Here is a 22,727-nt window from a genome sequence, read left to right as displayed (position 1 = left end):
CACGCTGCTTGTGGAGGTGCCATCATAAATTATAAATATGATTGTTTTTACATAGCTCCAACGGTTTATTTCGCACCATTCGATCTTCGGACGTGCTCCTATAAAGTCGTTTACCCTCCACTTTTCACTCATGTCAGGCACTTGTCACAGACTGACGTGAAAACATGAGACCGTGCCGAATTTAATATCGTTAGAAGTGCCCGTCAATCCAGTAATAACGAAAAACTGTGTGTTTGTGCTACTCAAGAGAAAAATCGACAAACAAAAAAATGCTATCGCTGAAAATACTGGTGACGATAGCAATTTGGTCAAGTGGTGATGTTGCCTCAAGTGAAGTTAGAAAATCGAGAGCACTCTCGAATTTAGCTACCAGCAGGGACCGAAGATGTAAGCGAATTTTCCGACACAATTTTTCTCGAGTGGGTTCTTGGGGCTTGCAAAGTAAACCGTAGTGGAATAAGTGATGGCTGATGATGGTGAAGGTTGGAAAGGCGGTAGAACACCCGCTTCTCTGCGGTTAAAGCTTTTTGAGCAGCATATTGGAATGTGTGGGACTTAACGTCAGTTTAAGATCAACATAATCAGCGCAATCCACTATAGCAGTACTCGACACCCAATCATCAGTTATTCGTTTTCCATTAAAGCAATAGAACAAGGATTATGAGTGTGGGCTATGTCGTTTGGAAGTCTGTTCTGAACATTCCGTTGTGCACCGAATATAAAACGTTTATTAATCTCATTTTTTTTTTACGTCGGACTACGTCTGTGTTTTCTATATGGGAGTTCACTTTGCCAAAACCGAAAATGGAACATGTAACAAAATTATGAAAGATTTTGAACGTTAATAACTTAGCTGCCCTTGGACCAATTTCAATAATTTTATCATAAATCGATCAGATATATTTCGACGCATCTGTTAAATTTAAGACTTTATCATTTTTCAAAATGTCCCTATTGAAAATTGCACGAATGGCCACTGTTGCTTTGATAATTAATATTATCACCGATTCAAGTGCAGGACATTTTGCAGGCTTTAAAAAATTTAGATGCCTCAAAAGGTCCTGGACCTGACGGAATTCCTCCAGTATTTATTAAATGTCTAGCAATGGAACTCACTGCTCCATTGTTTTGGCTTTTTAATATGTCCCTGGAATCCGGAACCTTCCCTAAAATTTGGAAAAGCTAATTTCTAGTACCTATCTTCAAATCTGGTCGAAAATCTGACGTACGTAATTATCGTGGTATAGCCATTATCTCTTGCATTCCTAAGCTTTTCGAGTCAATTATCAACGAAAAATTATTTCTCCAAATCAAAAATAGAATTACTGACATGCAACACGGCTTTTTCAAGGGTCGTTCGACCTCGACCAACTTACTTGAATTTATAGACTATTCATTGAATGCAATGGATAATGGAAGCTCTCTATACAGACTTTAGCAAGGCATTTGACCGCATTGACATACCAATGTTACTCTTTAAACTGCAAAAAATTGGAATTAAGTCAGGGCTCCTGAAATGGCTTGAATCATATTTAACTAACCGCCAACAAATAATTAAATTCAACGGAAAGAAATCGAGCCCAATTCAAGTCACTTCAGACGTCCCCCAAGGCTCTCATTTGGGACCTCTCCTTTTTATTCTATACGTAAACGACATATCTTACATTCTCAAAAAACTTAAATTGCTTATTTATGCCGACGACATGAAGCTCTTTTTGGAAATAAGAAATGAAGAAGACATCAATATATTCCGGAATGAAATACACATATTCTACATATGGTGCAAAAAAAGTCTACTAGAATTGAATGTAAAAAATGTAACTTAATATCATTTAGTAGAAAAAGAACAACTTCAAACATTTCAATTGCATTAGGAAATCAAACTGTAGACAAATGTGAAAGAGTTAGGGATTTAGGAATTATCTTAGACTCTAAGCTAACTTTCATAGACCATTACAATACAATTATTCACAGGGCAAATAACATGCTAGGCTTTATCAAGCGCTTTTGCTATAACTTTCAGGACCCTTACACAATTAAAACACTATATATTGCCTATGTGAGGTCAATACTGGAATATTGCAGCATTGTATGGTCTCCATTTTCAATCACGCACGAAGAAAGATTAGAAACAGTACAAAACAATTTATATTATACGCTCTTCGTAAATTAGGTTGGACTTCATTTCCTCTTCCATCATATGAAGCACGCTGCATGCTTATAAACATACAAACATTAAAAGAGCGTCGTGAATATGCAATGGTTTCATTTGTAAATGATATCGTTTCGCAGCGAATTGACTCAACAGAACTTTTATCAAAATTAAATTTCCATGCACCCACTCGGCAACTCCGAAATCGAAATTTATTTGCCATAAAACATCATCGCACAAATTATGCAAAATATGGGCCATTAAACCGCATGATGGCCTCTTACAATAAACACTGCGAAACCATTGACTTTACAATGTCTCGGCATAAACTAAAGCAATATTTTTATTCCATAAGAAATAACAACTCATAAAAGAAAAGAGAAGAAAGCTGACACTACTTTTTTTATATAAATATATATTTAAGAAAACAAAACTGTATTAGTTGTACTAGTCTACGTTGGTTGACGAAATAAATAAATAAATAAATAGATTGCCTGCGAAAATCGTGAGTTGCTGTGGGCCATCTATGTCAAGCGCGTCATACTAAAGAGTAAAAACAGAGATAACCCCACTCGAATTCCTATTCCTAACCAAAACACAAGCTTCTGCTGCAGTTAACAAATAAGATTTATTTTAAAAGACCACGTAGTCCTACGTCACCATTGCGTTCCACCCCATAGGGCTGTCCATTGTAGTTTTTTTTTTGTAATTCATTATTACATCCAGCGCTCACCATAATACCGAAATGAACCGAAATACGGACACTGTTAAAAGTTCATTATAATTAATTAAAAATTGGTATAGGTCAAGTCTGAAATTCATTTAATTATACTATTTGACCAGATGATTCATCATCTTTGTCATAAATGCTACATACAGACATCTTAAAGTGACGTAAGCCGATTAATAGAAACTTTTATTATATATCTTTATTAAGGAGACTTTCAGTCCTGGGCTGGTTCGTCTCCCATATTAAAAACTAGGCTGATAATATTAAATTAATAAATCGCATCACGTCATTAAACGGTGCACATAATCAATGGCTGGCATAATGGATGTTAGGCATAATGGACGTCAGATATAATTGACGATAGGCACAATCCATAATAAAATGAAAAGTCTGTCATATTTTCCCTCTTGAGCTGTTCTTGGAGAACATTCTTGATATTCTTTGGAAAAATCAACATGTCCATGCAAACACACTGAACATGACGCATGCGTGATTATTGTTATATTCAGATGAGAAACTAGAAATTAGCTACGTCTCGATGTAAGGATTTTTTATAGTGAGATCATCCAAAATTTTCGATTTTTTTTTTAATAAACTGTTCTTTGAGAATAATCGTCTTCTGCATTCAGTAATGTTTGATTGATTTATTTATTAATTTATGACTAAACATCAACAGGCGGCATTGGCCCTAATGGCCCTAAACTGAACATGAAAAGTATTAAAACTAAATATCAATAATTCAATAGGCATCTCGTAAAAAAGGAACATTGCTATACAAACCAAACTGATCTAGAAAAAAAAAATAAACTAAATCTCCGGTGAGTCAGGTCAAAGTTAAATAGTGCCGAGACCCTATTGAAGAGTCTCTGTAAACCATCGATATGGGCAGGCGCAGCATTGAATTATTCCATAGGGCTTTGGGTTGAACATTGATGTCAATTTGCTCAAGGAGAACAGGGCAATCGGTGCGTCCTTGCAAAATATCTGCAATTAACAATGCTCTTGCTGTATCTCTTCGGACCGACAGGGGCTCCAGATGGATCAGTTGCAAACGACTTTCGTAGCTAGGCAATCGGAAGGGAACAGACTCAACTCTTTCGACACCTTTGATGTAGTGAAGAGTCCAGACAACCGAGTAGTATTCTAATATGGAGCGAGACAAGGAGCAGTACAACGATTTAAGGCAGTAGATATCCGTGAAGTCTTTGGCAATCCTGAAGATAAACCCTAGAATTCTGGAAGGTTTGTTGACTGCATACAAGATGTGCTGCTTGAAAGAGAGTTGTGTATCCAGAATCACTTCAGGTCCTTAATTTGGTTGACGCACTCAATTTCAGTGCATAACAAAACATACTTGAACATAATATTCACTTTCCTGCGCGTAAAAAGAGATAACAGAGCATTTGGACGGGTTAACTTCCAAATGATTCAGAATACACCAATCACCAAAAGCATTCAACTGACGTTGAAGGAAGCAACAGTCTTCAATTGAGTGAATTCAAAGGAAGAGTTTAAGGTCATCTGCGTAAGTTAATCGTGGTCCCTCAATTACCAGATTCACGCAGTTGAGGTAAATCAGGACAATCAGCGGTCCCAGGTGACTACCCTGAGGTATGCCTGATGTGGCAGCGAACGTACGGGACTGGTGATCACCAATGACAACAGTAAGATAGCGATCGGTGAGGTACGACTGAAACCATTGTAAAAGGTAGCTGTGGATACCAAGCCTGTCCAGTTTAGCGATTGATATGCGATGATTCAATTTATCGAAGGCAGCAGATAAGTCAGTATAAATGACATCCGTCTGAGCACGATCTGACATACTGTTAGAGATGTAGGAAGTAAGGCACAGCAAGTTAGTGGCAGTGTAGCGACCAGCCATGAAACCATGCTGGTTGATACTAATATACGGCTTACAGTGAGCGAGTAATGGTTCCATAACAAAGAGTTCGAACAATCCAGTAACATCGCTAAGCGAAGTTATGCCACGGTAGTTGCCAATGTCCTGTTTGTTGCCTTTCTTGTGTACTGGAAACATGTGCGCCAGCTTCCAACAAGATGGGAAAACGCCGACGTCCACGGACCGTTTGAAAACGTGCAGCAGTGGAGACAACAAACTGTCCAAGTGCGTTTTGAGGAACGCCGATGGAATTCCGTCAGGATCCGGATTGTACGACGGCTTGAGTTTCGAGGAAGCCCTGGAAAACTCGGGATTGATATCAATTTTGCTCATGCTTTGACCGAGAGTGGTACATAACTGGCAGCCAGTCGGGCATAGTCGTCACTCAGTCTCTCGTCCGTGAAGACATTAGCAATTTTTTCAGAGAACAGCTGACAGATATCTTGCGTAGATGAGGCCACGTTACCATTATCTATCATAGCTTCATGATGTTGTTCGTTGAAAAACTTCAAACACTGCTTGGGACGTGACTTAAGATTTCTCTGCAATCCACGTCGATACTGAAGAAAGCACCTTTTCGCAACTCGTTTGTATTCGTGATTGATTTTGACATACTGACCTTGAAGGGTTAGCGTGCGGTGAGTTTCCTAAGAGCGGCTCTCTTTCTGTATTTAATTCGTCGAAATTCGCTCGTATGTCATGGTGCATGGGTCGTTCACATGTTTTTCGTTGCACTGAAAGATTTCGTGAGAACATAACGAGAATAGGGCTAAATACCCCATTTTCAGCCTATTAAGCACAACCCGCACTTAGTCTTTCTTAATCTATTGATTGATTGATTTATCTTTATTAGGGAGGCTTTCAGCCTGGGGCTGGTTCGCCTGCAAATCTTTCCTAATCTAGCGTAGTTTAGCACCAACGGGAATGTTATTATTACTGATGGCTACTAAATTTATTTACCTTTCCGTCCGTACCGTAAGATTTGATAAAGGGAAACAAATTGTTGAGATATTGTTAAAAGTCTAACACTCCTTCTTGACGCCAAACTCGGCCTACGGATTCTAAACTCGGCCTAATGCATTGAAACGCCAATGAATTTACTTCGGCCTATCGGATGAAGTTAAAAATTGATTCGGTCGGAGCGCTTGATTTGTTTTTGAGAATATTGGGTGCAAACATTCATATCACGCGTTCTTATTGACTTCGTTTGGTAGCTTATTAACTAAAGTATCGTACCAAAAGCAGAGTTTACCTTTTAACGCCAAAATCATGGATTTATTTGATGTTTTCTTCTTCATAGGTCCAAAATGGGCGCTAGTTCTCGCCAAAGTAGTTCTCTACCCTATAGCTGGTGAATAACAATAACATTCCATCGCAGTTAGCTACCATAATGATGGTATTGAAAATCACTATTTTTGTAGTCTATCACGATATTCACTGAAAACTAGATGATAGGTTCATAATGCTTAGAATTAGTATTCATCAGCCATACAAATCCAGCGATTAAAAACTTGGCAGTCGATCAGTGGCTTTGCCATTTTTAAAAATATTTTACCGTTTGACATTGATGTATACACTTAGTTTTTTTTCTACCGAGCTCGGCTGTGCAAATCTTGGCAAAAATACGTTTCACTGAGATCTCAGCAAAAGTGACATTTGATTACTGAGTCTCGGATAATGCTTAGCTGAATCTCAGCAAACAAATGAAATGTTTGCTGAGATCTCAGTAAAAAAAAATGTTGCCGTAATTTGCACAGCCATGCTTGGTAGAAAAAACTAAGTGTGTAAATTTAAACAAAGAATCTCAAAAGATTTCACTTGTATTTTATGTGTATTCCATAAGTCAAATAGTATCCTTTTCGCAAACTTGATTATAATTATTTAAATCTCAGAAAATAAATTTCAATCTCAATCTCAATCTCAATACTCTTCAAGCTTTTCCTTGTGAAGCGCTCGTGTTTATTGACGAATCCAACTTAAACTAATACGCGCCTGGTGACAGGAATAAGCACTATCCGAAGGTGATCAGATAGTGATAGTGATAGCCCTTGGAAATTGTGTGCTAGTGTGCTAGTTCGTGTAAACATGCTATTAAAATGAATGAATCTTGTACAAAACCTAAAAAAACTATTGTGTCCTTCAGCTATAGGAAAGATTCAGGTTTAGCTATAGGGAAAGATGATGTTTCTGCGGATGGAACAATATATTGTTTTGATTGCTTCAATATAAATCAATTCAATCTCCAATGGGATGATACTGTAGGCAGGCATGGTAAATCATTTACATTCATTTCATGCATTCATTTACATTCATTTGCCTCTAACTTTTTTCATCAACAGTATTCTGCAAAATGATGTATAGCACTTTAGTAGGTTTTGTTATTAGCTACAATTGTTGTTCAACACTCAAATCTGTATCTTTTCTTCATCACGAATTAGAGCGAGCAGAACTTGTTAGTGTTTTTCAGTGAATGTAAAATACATTCACTGAAAAACAGTAGTGGCTTCTGTTCGCTCTGGTTCGTCATGCATAAGAGATACGCATTTAAAATTTTAACAAAACTTGTAGCTAATAACAAAACCTACAAAAGCTCCATACATCATTTTGCTGAATTCTATTGATGAAAAAAGTAAGGGGCAAATGAATGTAAATGAATGCACGAAATGAATGCAAATGATTTTCCATGCCTGACTGTAGGATTGCATTCTCAGTTTGAATCCTGTAAAAATATTGTTAACATTATTTGTTGATGTTTTGCTGGGAGCAACATATTTTTCATTTTGAATAAATCTCAATAATTTTGCTTTTAAAAATTAGGATTTACTTACCATTCTTACCGGCGCTACTTTTCTGTTCATATTTGCTTTCTGTTATTGAATAAAGCAATTACAATAACACGTAAAACAAAGTTTTCTTATCACAAACTTGAAAATAAATGTAGTTTGACAGATGATCTCAAGTTCATCACCGCTACGATTACAGCGCTGCGGTGGCCGGCATAAACTTGGATTTGTCAATAAGATGATCCATGGGACGTTTCGCAGTTGACCTGATAGCTAAAAAGCTGTGAGTGTATGAGTGATCAAGTGCTGCAAAGCAAGATGTAAATATAAACAAAACTATTTTTAATGGGAATGATCTGTCACTTCAACTGTGAACTGTCAAAACTTCTCGGTAAACAAAAAAAATCAGCTAACCGCAGCTGCCTCATGAAATGCCTTATTTACATTGCAAGATTGGAACCGCGTTTGACGGTTCGATTGGAACTTTTGATTTCAGTCTTCACGCTTCTCTCCTCCACACGCTATTTTGAGGCTACTCAGTGACTGGGTAGATCGCACTCATTTTTGCATGCTGTATGGAGTAATGAGTAAACTGGTTTTGCTCCGATTATTGGAATCTTCCCAGATTCTGGGTTAATGGTTCTGACATCAATTTGATAATGGCGCACTTTGAAGTTGTGAGCAGGCGATTTTTGCGTCTAAAATTTGTTTTTAGATGTAAAGAAGTGAAAATGAATAGCTACTTAATAGCCTGGATGGCGAAAGCTATCACCAGCTAGGGGCTGTTCATAAACTAAATGGGGGGGGGGGGGGTCAATAATCCCAAAAAACTGTCTACGTAGTTAATGAACTGCTCTCTAGTTGATGAGGAACACAGCTCTAACAAATAGGTTGGTATAAAAAAATACAGAATTATCATTTTCATATTTTTTAATATTCTCGCTGGACGAAATAATGTATATATAAAGCATTCATAGGGCATTCATTCATTTCTATCGAAATGGGTAAGGATTACTCAGTTGACAAATGTCATCATCTGAGTAACCGTTACCCAGTTTCCTCCGTAAGCACGTTTACTCAAATTATAGTAAAAGCATGTTTTCTTATTTTTGGGTAACTTCCCTTTTGGCTGGACTGAGTGATTTTCGACTCAAAAATGAGTAGCCTCAAAATAGCGTGCAGCTATGTTTTTGTTTTTGCACACATTTTGCCACCTTTTTCATATCAGCTGATGGCTTTCAGAACGATACATATGTTTTCTATTGGAAGATTGCCGCAAAAGCTCAACGCAGATGTCGCCACTGCATGATGATGATAATGTTGACAGACTGCATATAAAATTCGTGAAAATTAGCAATAAATCATAATTTTCATCAAGCCTGCGTGAAATCCTTCCAATATAACATTCGAATTGAAGAAGAAAACGTTTTTACGATCAGACTGATGTGCAGCTTTGACTTTTCCAGGTGAACTTTCATAAGATATATTCATTTCATTTCACGGCTCCATCAATGCTGCATCGTAAATATGATGGTAAACAAAAGTAAATTGCTCAATTACTCAAAATAAAGATGATTTCAGTGTCAACACTTAAAAGGGGCGTAATTGTATTTGTAAACAATGACTTTAGCCGTCGATTTCTCGTGAATTAAAACTTACTAATGAAGATTAATGACACAAGCAGGTAGATGAATGTTTCCTTTACCAGCTAGCACTGTTAATTTGGAGGGATGGACTTTTATTTGCGAGAAATCGATAGCTAAAGCCATTGTTTACAAAAGCAATTACGCCCCTTTGAAATGTTGGCACTGATTTGTCATCTTGTTATCACTTTGAAGACCATCTAGCACCATTTTATAGTATGGTGCGTGTTGAGTAAATCAAGCTCCGGAGCGTTTTTCGTCAAAAATTGTGAGTATCAATATGTTTGCTTAAAAAAGGCCAAAATGAGCATTTATTGAATTTGGCGTCCCATACAACCAATTCTCTATTACCACTAGCATGATACAACCTTTCCTAAGCAAATTCACTTGATTTCCACTTTCATCTTAGTGAAAATCGCACATATTAACCATTTTCTGGAAAATGCAGCTGCGCAGGAGGTAACCTCTCCCTGTGGGTGCAAACTTGTTATGCATAATTTGCCATGAAAACATCTCTGATCCATACCGAAATAATAACAAATAGTTTTCAAACACGTTTTCTTACACGATTCAAGCAAAAGTTTCCACGGGAAATTATTAGTTTTTCTTTATGGACCGATTTGCCCCAAAAAGCGTCTGTTTTGCTTGGAAAATTTGAAAACTATCCTCCTTCTAGTAGTTCTCACTTCGAAATGTAGGTGGTGAAAGCTTGGAAAAGTTTCACTGCAAGACGCCAAGATGTTTTCATGGAAAATTATGCTTAACAAATTTGCACGCAGAGGTAGAGGTTACCTCCTGCGCAGCTGATTTTTTCGAAAAATGGTGAATATGTGCGATTTCTACTAGGATGAAAGTGGAAATTAAGTGAATTTACTTAAGAAAGATTGTATCATGCTGGTGATAATGGAGAAATGGTTGTATAGGACGCCAATATTCAATAAATGTTCCTTTCAGCCTTTTTTAGGTAAACATTGATACTCACAATTTTCGACGGAAACCGCAACGGAACTTGATTAACCCAACATGCACTATACTAAAAAATGGTGCTCGATGGTTTATAAAGTGATAACAAGGGGACAAATCATCTTTATTTTGAGTTATTGAGCAGTTTACTTCTGTTTACATCATATGTACGATGCAGCATTGATGGAGCTGTGAAATTAAATGAAAATATCTAATGAAAGTTCATCTGGAAAGATGCACATCAGTATGATCGTGAAAACATTTTCTTCTTTAATTCGAATGTTATATTGGAAGGATTTTACGCAGGCTCGATAAAAATTATGATTTAATGCTAATTTTCACGAATTTTATATGCAGTCTGTCAACATTATCATCATCATGCAGTGGCGACATCTGCGTCGAGCTTTTACGGCAATCTCCCAATAGAAGATTTGTAGGTTCATTTACTTATTATTTTTTTTCTAGAAAAACAAGATAAGATTTCTTTTTAAACATTTATTAGTGATGGTTTTAAATTGAACACAGAGTAAGGACCTTTAAAAGCAATAAAAGCATTTTTTTTTTCAACAGTTTGCTTCAATTAAATCGACAACACTGGATGCGATCATTGATGATTCGTACACACAACTTCGTAATGCGTTGTATAGAAAAGGTAAACAAAACAGTTTTATCTTAGAAAATTATTCGCGGCTTGCGTTTTTAACGATGCAAATGATATTATTCAAGCAAATATCGTTTTTAAAATTGATTTCAATTGAAAGTGTTTGTAGAAGCACACACCGTAATTGTTTTAAGTGTGGTTCTGAGCAATTAAATCTAGTGAAAACAGGTATTGAAAGTTCATGCCCAGACGTAGTAGTGGTTCACATCCATACCTCTCTTGACAAATGACCCACACAGAAAAAAAAACTGAATTTTACCTCTGATGTTAACATCTATGCATGCAACATTCATTCACGTAAACTAGCAAACGTTTTTGAAAAATTCAAATGCATTTTTTTTTCAGATTGCAAAAAGCTCGCGTCATTTTGTGTAAATAGCAAAAAGAATCGAAGGACGCCAGCTTTTTGCAATCTAAAATTATGCGTCGAAAAAAACTGCATCGAATTTTTCGAAAATGCATCAAAGTAAATTGAACCTTAAGAAATGTTGCTTACAAAGATGGATGGGTGGATGCAACATTTGGAATATTCCTTGCAATGTCTCATAGCTTTACACGATCTAAAATGTAAACTTGAATGATATATGATGCTCCATCATTGTAATATAAATTTACACGACCTTTTAAACTGTGCAAGAATGTTAACTAAAGAGAAAACCGATGAAGAGAATGCATCATGCATTGCCTTATGATTTTGAACACTATAAATAATGCTCCACGTTGCCAATAATCTTTGCTGCAATAGGTACAACTTATATGGACTGCTTATGTTTCAAGGCACGAGCAACATGTTTGGAAAATTAATTTCATTTCACCTACTTGAGACTAAGCTCCAAGGATCTGAGACTGGACTGAAATCTCATTAAAGCTCTGTAAGAGAAAGTTGTAAACCAGGAATGAAGAATCCTGTGTATGGAATTAGTTTGATTCCAAATGCTTGGTGTGATCAATTTTATTTTTTTCATTTAAGGTCAACTTTTGCAAATTTGTTTTTTATTGATGTTATAATTTTTATTGCACGGTTTATGCATAAACTAGAGCATGGTCAAGTTCACCCATCCATAGTATTTGTATGCAGTATCGATAAAAAAGCCAGTTTATAAATAAATCATCTCATCTTTTCTGAAAAAAAATCTCATACAATTTATCTTAAACTAACATTGTGTCGTGAGTACAAGTTTTTCACTTTGAATGTGTTTAAGCAAACAAAACCGCAAGGATGATTAATGAAAGATCCACATACTTAACCTACAGCTGGTGGAAGGCTACCAGCGAACGGCAACAACATCGCATCGGTGTCTCTAATGTTCGCTAAATGTGGCTACAGGCAAAGTGCTTCGGAATGCTTTTGGTCTGGAATCATGAGCATGATGGGTGAAAAAATGCCTTGGAGAGCAACGGGAGTCCCAGTAAACATCACACTCGTTAACGCCTTTCCAGTCGAGTATTCAATCTTGTGTAATGGCGCCAGGCCGGATAATCACACTTCCTTCAGACTTCCCTCACTGTGGATAGATGCAGATTGTTGGTGGTGTAAGGCTTTTCCCCGAGTCAGTGGATATTCTTCTCACGTTCCTTCAACTAGAGGCATGGATGGATGCTCAACTCATCTCTACTTTCGTGCCAAGTCTTGTCGAGGTTGAGAAAAGCTGTGAGAAAGGTTCTTGTTTGACTTTGCCGAACCAGGCCTGGTTGGGTGGTTGGATGGATGGCTAGATATACCTAGCATAGCTGGTAAGTCAGATCCAATAAGCTTCTTCTGACGGAGTCTGAAATGCTGCTGCTGCTGTAGAAGATTTAACTACTGTTTGAAGGCGCTGAGGAGCACCGAGAGAATGATGAAGTATGTTTTATGACTCAATTACAACATGGGAAAACGAATGATTTCAGATTGTCGAGAACAAAGTGTTGATGATTCGATTGAGCTTTGTGGCTTAATCAATGTGATAAATGGTTGTGGCACGTTTTTTTCATACGTGTCCATTATTGGTATTTTTCATTAGTCTTGTTGATTGATCGATTATGATGAATTGCAAATTCAAGCTGATTTGATTATGTTCTACTTCTACTTCTACTTTCAGTTCTTCCGATTTTCACCGTCTTCCAGTGGGGCCAGGGTCTGTGTTCAGCGTCGTCGGGAGAATACGGTTCCTGTCAGCCGAACAATGAATGCGTACTTAGAGGTGGAATCCCTGCTGGCCCTTGTGCCGGTGGTTACGGAACGTGTTGTATTTGTAAGACATCAATCAGATTGAAAAAATAAGGTATTTATTACCAACTTATGAATTAATTTGCAGTCATGGCTTCATGCGGTGGAGTGGCTCGTGAAAATGGCACATACTTTGTAAATCCAAACCATCCGGACACGACAGATGGAACCGGTAGCTGTCAGCTGACGGTGCTTAAAATGCATCCCGACATCTGTCAAATTCGGTTGGACTTCGATCAGTTCTCGATCAATGGACCAGAGATTATAAATCACATTTGCAACAACGATCAGTTCTTGGTTTCCGGAGGCAGTCCAGCACCGACGATTTGCGGAAACTCGAATGGAGATCACAGTACGTTGTAAATAGTCACGTATAATACTTATGTCATAACATTATTTCCACAAAACAGTGTACATCGATGCCGGGATGGGCCAGAGTAACCCAATCATCTTAACAGTTATCACCAGTGGACCCAGCTTCCCTCGGTCTTGGAGAATTCGAATTTCTCAAATCCCATGTGGAGCCATCTCCAAGGCTGAGCAAGGCTGTCTACAGTACTTGACCGGTGTCAGCGGGCGAGTGAAGAGCTTCAACTTCGATACCATCAGTGGTCGACAGCTTTCCAACCAAGATTACAGCATTTGTATTCGGACGGAACGCAATTTTTGCAGTATCCAATATACAGCCTGTCCGGATGTGGGACAAAATCGAACCCGCACTTTTACCCTATCCGGGAACTCTAATGGTGTCGTTTCATCAATGGTTGGTGGAGGAACCCAAGGAACTCCGAACTCTTGCACCAACGATTGGCTGATGGTTCCTTGTGCAAAAGTGGCTGACAGGCTGCCGATGGCCAGCACATGCGAGGATAAGATCTGTGGTGGAACGTTCAATGCGGAAGTCAGTTCCGTGGAAAGGACAGTGATTTCTAGCATAAGACCGTTTCGGTTGGCATTTCACGCCGATTCAATAGAATTTCCAAATGATGTCGATAATAGGGGATTCTGCTTAGATTACGTTCAGCAGCCTTGTACTAGTAACTGATAGAAATTAAAGAAATATTGCTTCGAAAAAAAAAATTATGTTTTTTATAAGTAATAAAAAATAAGCGTTTAGAGTGTATCTATAAGAAAACAACATTTGGGGGAGGTAGCTCATCGATTCTTCCGGTTCGCCTCCTTGCATCGTGCTATAAGGTACCAGGTGATAACCAGGGTAGTTGATCGATAGCTCGATGACGTCATTTTGTTGGCGTCTGCAATGGGAATTCTCATAGCAGGCGTTGACGATGGGACGTTGTCGAGTGGTTGAATAGCAACTATCGTGGTAACTCACCGATTACCTATCGATCTGCCAAATTTGGAAAGACGTCTGTCTCATATAATAATATTCCGCCCACTATTTTACAAGAAATTGCGAGTAGCTGAGTGGAATGGAGATAAGTTAAGCATTGGGTACAGGACCAAGCCTCCCCTGGGTGGTGCCAAAAGATGAGCGCAATAGAATCATCAAGTTGCCATAAGGCACGGAATGAGACTATTGCATGGCTGGGTAGTCAAAGTCTTCCATTCGTTAGTCATTTCAGGTGGATTAGAACAGGTTTAGGTTTACGGTGGGCGTTGGCCAGATATGGATTTTTCAGATATAATCCTAAATAGGACCTCGATTATTTAATACACTAGTAACCTCAACTTCTGTCACAATGTTTAATTGTGACTAATCAACACTCAATGGGTAAAATATCAAATTTGCCGTAAATTTGAAAAAAAGGGAACTTGGAGTGTAGAGCGCACTGCCCACTGGACGATTCTGAATCCTGACCAAGTGAGTGGGTTACGGGTTTATTTGATTGTACTTCATTTCCAAGTTATATATAGATACATTCATACCATTGGCATTTTGTATTTGAGATAAGACAGAGACAGGATGCGGAGGGCCCGCTTAGGGGGAGCGTAACCCATGTTATGGCTTCCATTTATTAAATAGTTCAGATAGGCTTGAAATGATAGGTTCATGGTGAGAAAATGTACCATATGGTGCCCGTTTTCTGATCAAAATTAGATTCAAACCGTCAGGCCCTGCCCTGGAATAAGGGGATTGACGATGATTTATCAAGTTTCATTTTGCATTTGCATATAATTGTAAGTTTAGGATTGCTTTTGTAATTGCAAGATAGATAGTTTGCCTCAATTGAAACATTGAGTTGTATAAACTTGATGAATCATACCTCTTAAATAGTAGTAGTTACAGTGCCTCATTATCTAACAACCACTGCCTGCAACTAATGTTGGAGGGGTCGGCAGGGCTGATTACGGATCAAAACTAACATAACTCTAACACTGAAATGATCCCGAAACTAACGCTCATTCATTGCACTTTGAGTCATAAAGTAGTTTTATTTATGTTCCTACTAATCTATCTACACACTTAGTTTTTTCTACCGAGCTCGGCTGTGCGGGTCTCGGCGGGGAGGATCTCGCTGAGATCTCGGTGGGAGTGACATTTGGTTGAGGTCTCGGATAATGCCTTTTCTAATACTCTGCCTACGTTTCTTTTCTTTGTTATCTACTTTATCCCCTTTTTATTTTTCTGCTCTTCTTTCCTCTTCTCTTCTTTTGTTTTGTTTGTTTACATATAACTAATACTAATACCTCCTTGTTTTCTCTCTAATTTGTCTACTATGTCCCACCATCACGATGAGAGATGAGATACCGTACATGGTACACGCTCATATACACTCCCAAAATAGTATGCCGCAAGTAAGTATATCACAGAGGCAACTAAAGATCCAGAAACAAAAACCGATAACGCTGAACGGCAGATTGGTTTACAGTGGTCGACCAGGGTGTGTGCTGATAAATTACTAAATTACAATTACATCATTAGTTCATACATCAGCTTGAATTACGTTGATCGATATTACATTTTTTTTGCTGTGCACTACACCACCGGAGCCAGCAAAGTTCAACAATCCATCGTTGCTTATGCCTTTGTTGTCGTTTGGAACCAGTTTTGAGAGGTAGGCGACGATTGTGCGTATTTCTCGCGTAACTTTTGAAAAGGGCCTAGCCTGAACAATACGTAAAGAGCAAATTGAAACATTGTACGTCGCGTGAAAGTGGAGCTTAATGAAGGCCTAAGTACTTTTTCGTAGTTTTTAGTTTTCGGATTTGAAAGATCGTCGGTTACAGTGGCCAGTTTACTGAGCATAAAAACGCGGTCCCAGGTCCTTACATATCATAGAGATTTATGGTAAAATCGCTTGTGTATCGTGTATTTTGCGAAACTCGTTGTTGTCGTTGGTTCCGGGTTTGAATGGATACAAAAATTTGAGCAACGGTATTATGTGATATGAGGGGCTCAGTGGCCTTAGAGCAACCGTTTTTGCTTACTGAGCAGAACATCATGAGTCTAATCTCAGGCCCATCCACATTCAAGATTCGTCAATCGTTTTATTTGTTAATATGACTACATGGTAATAACAGCAACTCGGTGATTAAAAAGGTGCTCGTCTGCCTAGTGGCAAACGTTTTTGCTTACTGAGCAGAAGACCGTGGGTTTAGTCCCAAGCTCCTTCGCGTTATATGATCGTTAGGACATCAATTCAGCTTATCGTTTACCAAAACGAACCCTGCTGCAAACCCAACCCTCTTATCCAACATCCCAGTGATTCTTCGTGGAAGTGCAGAGGTGTTCTCGACTTCCATCAAAGCGAGTGTCATGTCAACACAATCCTTCCCATTCCTTTCTTGACCTGTGTTCGGGCGCGGCCGGCGCTGGTATTGCCTAATTTAAGATCACCAGTTTTTACACATTGAGGATGATTGCTAGTCCCATGCATCGTCTATTGGTTCTCTGTGTAATTACAGCTGATCTGGCAATAACAGAGTAGCAACCTTGGGCGGTCAATCAAGCTCAAGCTCAAGCTCAAGCTATCTATAAGAAAACAACATTTGACAACAGGTAAGGTGTCAGCGTTGGTGAGGTATGGCGTTGTCATAAAGCAGCCCTTCACACATACCCAACGCGATCACTTTCCGGTTCTTCACAGCAAACTTTCCAATCGACACTCTTCGCTTGGCAACGGACACGCAAATAAGATGGCTACCTCCATCAAAGATTCTATTGTGAATTACCGGTGTTGCACGAATGGCCACACGGATTGACCACATTTTCAGCTTCAGACGCATGAACATCACTAACTACAAACTTTCGATCTATTTTTCAGTCTTTTTCTCTACAAAAACAAGTCAAAATCCTCGAAATTGTGCTTGACACCTAGTCGTACATACTGAAATATTTTACTTCTAAACGAAAGATTACTACTAATCCTATTTCTAAAAACGTTTTTAATCAAATTAAAATCAAAATCATTGAACAAGCAAAGGCAGGAATGGAACAAGTTTTTGAAGCCGTAGTTTTTTCTCCCATCTATTGGTAATATTAATTTGTATGATTCAATTGTTATTAGAGAGATATTGACGATGAAAGTCAAAAGTGACAACGTTATATCGAGGTATACCTGTTTTGACGAAACTTCTTTCGTGTGAGTAGCACCAGAGGGAATAAAAATCCATCTTTAACAGCTGCCTTCCTACTGCTCACCTCGCCATCCGAAGCGAAAATGAGTCGAGGCACGACAGCAGTGCTGTTTTATAATTTTTAGGTTCAAGCAGAAAAATGTGCAATCAAGAGGTACTACATTATGACGACTGAGTTTGGGGAGAACGTTTATGTCACGAAAACAGTCTTAAAATTATCCCTTTTTATTTGTACATTTTCAAAGTTTTTTTTAGGGAAAATTCGAAAAACATTTTTTGTAGCAAATGTTAAGAGTTATTTCAAATCGATTGGTGTATTTGGATTTTATTTTCATCTATAAATGACAAAATTATAGGCGTTCAAAATCTAACACCTTTTCGTGACGGTTGCAATTTTAGATTTTCAATTTACCCCCTTCACCTACCTTTCCGTAAGACGTAGTCTACGTAAAAAATGCACCGCGTCTACATGCCGTCTTTCTTCTACTTCTCGGTACAGTGACAGTGACGTAATACATGAGATTCGTTGTTGTTGAACGATGCTTTATAAAGCCATGCTGACCATAAAATATGTTGTGAGACGCCACGTTGTGTAGAATGTTCGGCACCACTATTTTTACATGAAGACATTTACCACTTTATAACGGAAGACATTTACAGGGGAAGCAACAAGGAATTCCAGGAGAAGTCGGAAGAGTCTTTTGGAGACGTGCGGTTAGCGGCGTCAGGCGTTCAGTGCCACGAAGTGATGATTCGATACCCATTTCAGTCGGTGGATTTTTTTGCAACCCGATGTCCGCACGGTGGTCTACTGGGTGTTATGTTTAGTACCTACCTGTGCACTAGATGAAAATATTTCCCGGAATTCCTGGAAAGAGCCACCCCCAGCAAATACTACGTCAATAGTCAAGTAACGTACGACCGGTTGGTGTAATCGACGATGGATTGGTTCGAATGAATGAAATAAAACTTGGTGTGAAAAATGGTAGTTCTCCTTTTTATTTTGATTCGTCGCATGATTTGTTTATTTGTTTGTTGATGTTGTTTGCACATAACTCTAATTGATTTCATAACTATTAATCCTCATCGTGAAAAAAGGAAACTTACGTGATTCATATTCTGATTTTGATTTTCTCCATTTTTCAATACATTAGAAAACCTGACAACAATCATATCTTTAGACTTTTTTTTTGATTTTTGTTAATGCTTATGTTTATACGTTTTCCGTTTTTGTTTTGTTCGTGTGAAGTATCAACAACAGAACTTCCTTAGTGAAAGACAAATAAGAACATTTTGCATTAAAATTCGATCGTATATAATGTCTGTTTTCTGTTTTTGAGGGATTACCTCACCTATCAGTTCACTACATAACAATTCTTCCGTTAATTCCACATGATTACTAGCGTTCTAAACATCTTGTCCTGCTACATTTATTTGACACTTTTCAGTTTCTAGTCAGTGAGTGTATGTGTGTGTGTGGGTATTGTGAGATAAGTGATCAAAATCGTTAAAAAAAACAGTCCGATTTCGACGAGACCAATGCTTCGGCAGCTGAACATATCCTGAATAACTTGTTTCTTTATTGTGTCTTTATTTTATATAGGTTTGTGATTTATGAGTTCAATTGGTTACACGATTCAATTATTATATATAAGAAATACACGTTTTCTCCGCTCAAGATGAAAAACTTTGAAAATATGATCTTTTTTTTTGTATTTGTATTAATAATGCTATCCATTTCTATATTACCTGTGCCTTTCAGTTGATAAAACTTTACAAATACATTGATAGAGTTTGCGAATGGTAAAAATGATTTGTTGATTTTCATTGATACTGCTATAAAGATGCTTAAACCTCATTTTAATTTAGTGTTATCATTCCAACATTGATCATAATAATTAACCTAGTTTTACATTGTTTTTGTTTCTACCATGACATGACCACTGTTAGTTTGTTTCTTTGGTACGTTTTTTTTTCTCATTTCAATAATACGGCAATACATGACAACATTGACATCGAATTTTACGTAACGCAAATAAGAAATATTCCATTTCCTTTAATGATTGAATACATTCTTGTCTTAACAATTACAACTGATGTGACTGATTTATATAGTGATTCATTTGTTCGTGTGACTCTGATTTGATAGTTTATTTGTTTACCTTTTAAGGATGCTCTACAAGTAGATTTCAATGTGAATTTCATTTACCTTTAAAGCTTATATCACCATTAACGAGTTTTTTGATTTATTGGTCATCATTTGCAGCTTCTGTTGCACTCAATCTGTTGGTTGAATTTATGGGTTCTTAGTATTATCCTTTGTTGCATTTCGTTTCATTTTAGTTTGATTTTTCTTATTTTGACACTAGCTAATGATTTCGACGAAAGATTATATATGTTCAATTGATGCTATAAAACCTGTCCCCTCACTGATCGGTTGAGTTTTCCATTCTGAACAATGACCAATATTGTAGTAAAACTGGAACCGAAAAATTCAAACGAAAATTCTGAAATGTGCTTCTTCAACAAGCTCGTCTATTTCTGTTGTATTTCATTAGGTGCGTTCACACAAGCGGAAAATGTTTGCTAATTTGATACTTTCATTAAGGTCAACGTAAAACTCGAACGGACACGCTTACTCATTAAAAACATCATCCTGGCATCAGTAAACGAAAGCTGCCATTATTATCCCAATTAAATACAAAGTTAAAGAATACTGTTCAACGGTACGAAAAATTATTCTGGTGTGGACATCTGTAACCATTGTCGGAATATTAATTAAGGCTCTCATTGGATGTTGTGAGACGTGGAAAGTTGGAAAATGAAATAAAAATGAGACGGTATCACTAGAGACGACGATGACGACGACGACGTGACATAATGGCTGAGTAGAGGTGGCTGCGGAGATGCTCGTTATCTCCTGCTAGCTTCTTCTACTGTTACAATACATGAAGGAAGAAAAAACCGTGTGAAAAAGGTAGGAAGATTGAAGTTTAATTATTAATTCCAATTTTTAAACCTAGTGGCTCTGGATAGCTGCATGTGCGAGACTGCAGGGTATCCATATGATATTTAGGAGCAGACAAATATGTTATGATTTGTGTACTAAAAAAGAGCCCAGCGACCGAGTTTTCAACGAATTTGAGTAAATTTAGCATGCGGCACAAGTTAATTTAAAGCATGCTTTTTAACGTTATAGTGCCATTATGATGTTTAAAGGTTTGGTGGTCGAGAAAACTGTAACCATGTTCAAATAGTCTCTTAAATTTACGGTTCCACTTGAAAGTAGGTCCATTCTGAAACCTTTTGTTAAAATGATGAAGTTATCTGATTATAACTTAGCTCACTTCTTGAGCTGCTGATGGACTATCATTATAAATTTCACAGGAATTTCGTTGGAAGTTGGTATCCTAGCAGGATTACGTCTAGGAGGATCCAAAATCAAGTCAAAATCTGGAGTTTGAATGATCGATTTTCTATTAAAACTATGGTACATGTTTGATTACAAGTGTGACATCGTGATAATTCAATGTTTCAATTAGACTGAAAGAGATAGGCCTCTGGAGTTACATAATAATGTAGCATGCAAATTATAGTTAAAGCGGCTCGGACGTCTTCATTCTGCAAGCATTAGAAATAAGATTCAATTCCGGGACGCTCCAGATCGTTCACTTACTTTATCAATAGTAAAGGATCAAATTACTCGACCGTAAACATTACTATCAGAGCTGTGAGTGTAGATTTAGCATGGATAATGTTCAACATTATTAACATTTATTAGCATGGATAATGTTCTGTATTGTCCTATGATGAGATCACTGTCATTATTAACCTCTAAAGAAGTGTTTCTCAATCTATGGGTTGCAGGCTGTCTTTAGGTGGGTCGTAGAATTTCCGACAGATTGGTTGTACCGAATACGTGATAATGTTTGCACCATCGTACAAATAAGGTTCCCGTTTCACCTGTGCATACAATGCCTTGGTTTTCTTTGCATGCACATAATCAATAGCTCACACCGTAGCAGGCTGCTGTATAAAAGAAAATGATTTACTTATAGCGAATTTGTTTATTATTCAGTTCCAACCTGGATCGAGTATCAAGATCGACTCTGCTTGCTTCCTGACAAATGTCAGTTTAATCGTTTGTTTTTAAAACCTACCTCAGGTTAAGGTTCACACTGACAAAAAGTTCGGTTTCGCACTGGGTTGGAACTGGTTCCAACCCTTATAATAAACAAATTCGCTATTAGTTTGACAGTTGCACCATGACGAAGTGGCAGCGTATTCGTGATTTGTCCCACGTGCAAGTGTCGCAAAAAGACATTTCAATCGCCATGGGAGTGGCCCGGTGGACCGTCAAAAGGGTTTTAGACCGAGAAAAGAAAGGACAACTATCCGCGAAGGTGGCCACAGGTCGTTCGAGGTCAGCTCGAGTTCCGAGGGTTATCACTGATATCAAAAGCAAGATTCGGATGAATCCAGTGCGTTCAATAAGGAAAATGGCAAAGGAACACGGGATCAGTGACTTTACGGTATACGGAAGATCGTAAAGGAAGATTGCGGGGCGAAGTCGAGGGCACGGAAAAAAAAAACTCACATGATTACCAACCGCATCCGGGAGCTACGAGTCGAACGATGCAAGACAATGTTGAACTTCCTTAAGCGAAAAAAATCCGGTAATCCTGTTCACCGATGAGAGTATGTTTACCGTCGATCCCGTATCAAATTCCAGAACCGATCAGAAAATTAGTTCTCCTCCGGTAAAATAGGTGGCCGACGAGAACAAGAACGTGTATCTGACCAAGCATCTTGCTAGCGTTATGGTGTACACACTTAGATTTTTTCGCCGAGATGGGCACCACCGAGCAGCTCGGCATTTTATTTTGCTGGATCTCAGTGACAAACTTGCCGAGATTCAGCTAACAAACATATTTTTTGCTGAATTTCCAGCAAAATAAAATGCCGAGCTGCTCGGTGGTGCCCATCTCGGCAAAAAAAATCTAAGTGTGTATGTATCGGTTTCCGATGGCAAAAAAATTCACCCGGTGTTCATTCCAGAAGGCGACAAGGTCAACACGGAGGTCTACATCGGGATTTCAAGTAAGTATGTTCTTCCGTGGATCAAAGAACAGTACGGTCCGAAG

General features: G+C 38.0%; 2 protein-coding genes across 2 annotated transcripts in view; one reads left to right on the top strand and one right to left on the bottom strand.

The window, feature by feature from the left end:
- Positions 1 to 22,727, bottom strand: part of LOC135715273 (band 7 protein AGAP004871) — a 609,777-nt gene that overhangs the window by 282,151 nt on the left and 304,899 nt on the right. The gene's annotated exons all lie outside the window — the stretch shown is intronic.
- On the top strand, positions 102 to 14,086 carry LOC135715274 (uncharacterized). The gene is made up of 4 exons (XM_065238611.1): positions 102 to 387; positions 12,914 to 13,066; positions 13,130 to 13,393; positions 13,452 to 14,086. The coding sequence occupies exons 1-4, from the start codon at positions 270 to 272 to the stop codon at positions 14,084 to 14,086; spliced, it is 1,170 nt and encodes a 389-aa protein (XP_065094683.1). The 5' UTR covers positions 102 to 269.

This window comes from Ochlerotatus camptorhynchus, unplaced genomic scaffold (genome assembly GCF_037179485.1).
Source record: "Ochlerotatus camptorhynchus isolate MF236.1 unplaced genomic scaffold, CSIRO-AGI_Acam_v1.1 ptg000840l, whole genome shotgun sequence".
Classification (NCBI taxonomy): Eukaryota; Metazoa; Arthropoda; class Insecta; order Diptera; family Culicidae; genus Ochlerotatus; species Ochlerotatus camptorhynchus.
Note: the sequence above shows the minus strand (reverse complement) of the source record. Positions and strands in the feature narration are given on the sequence as shown.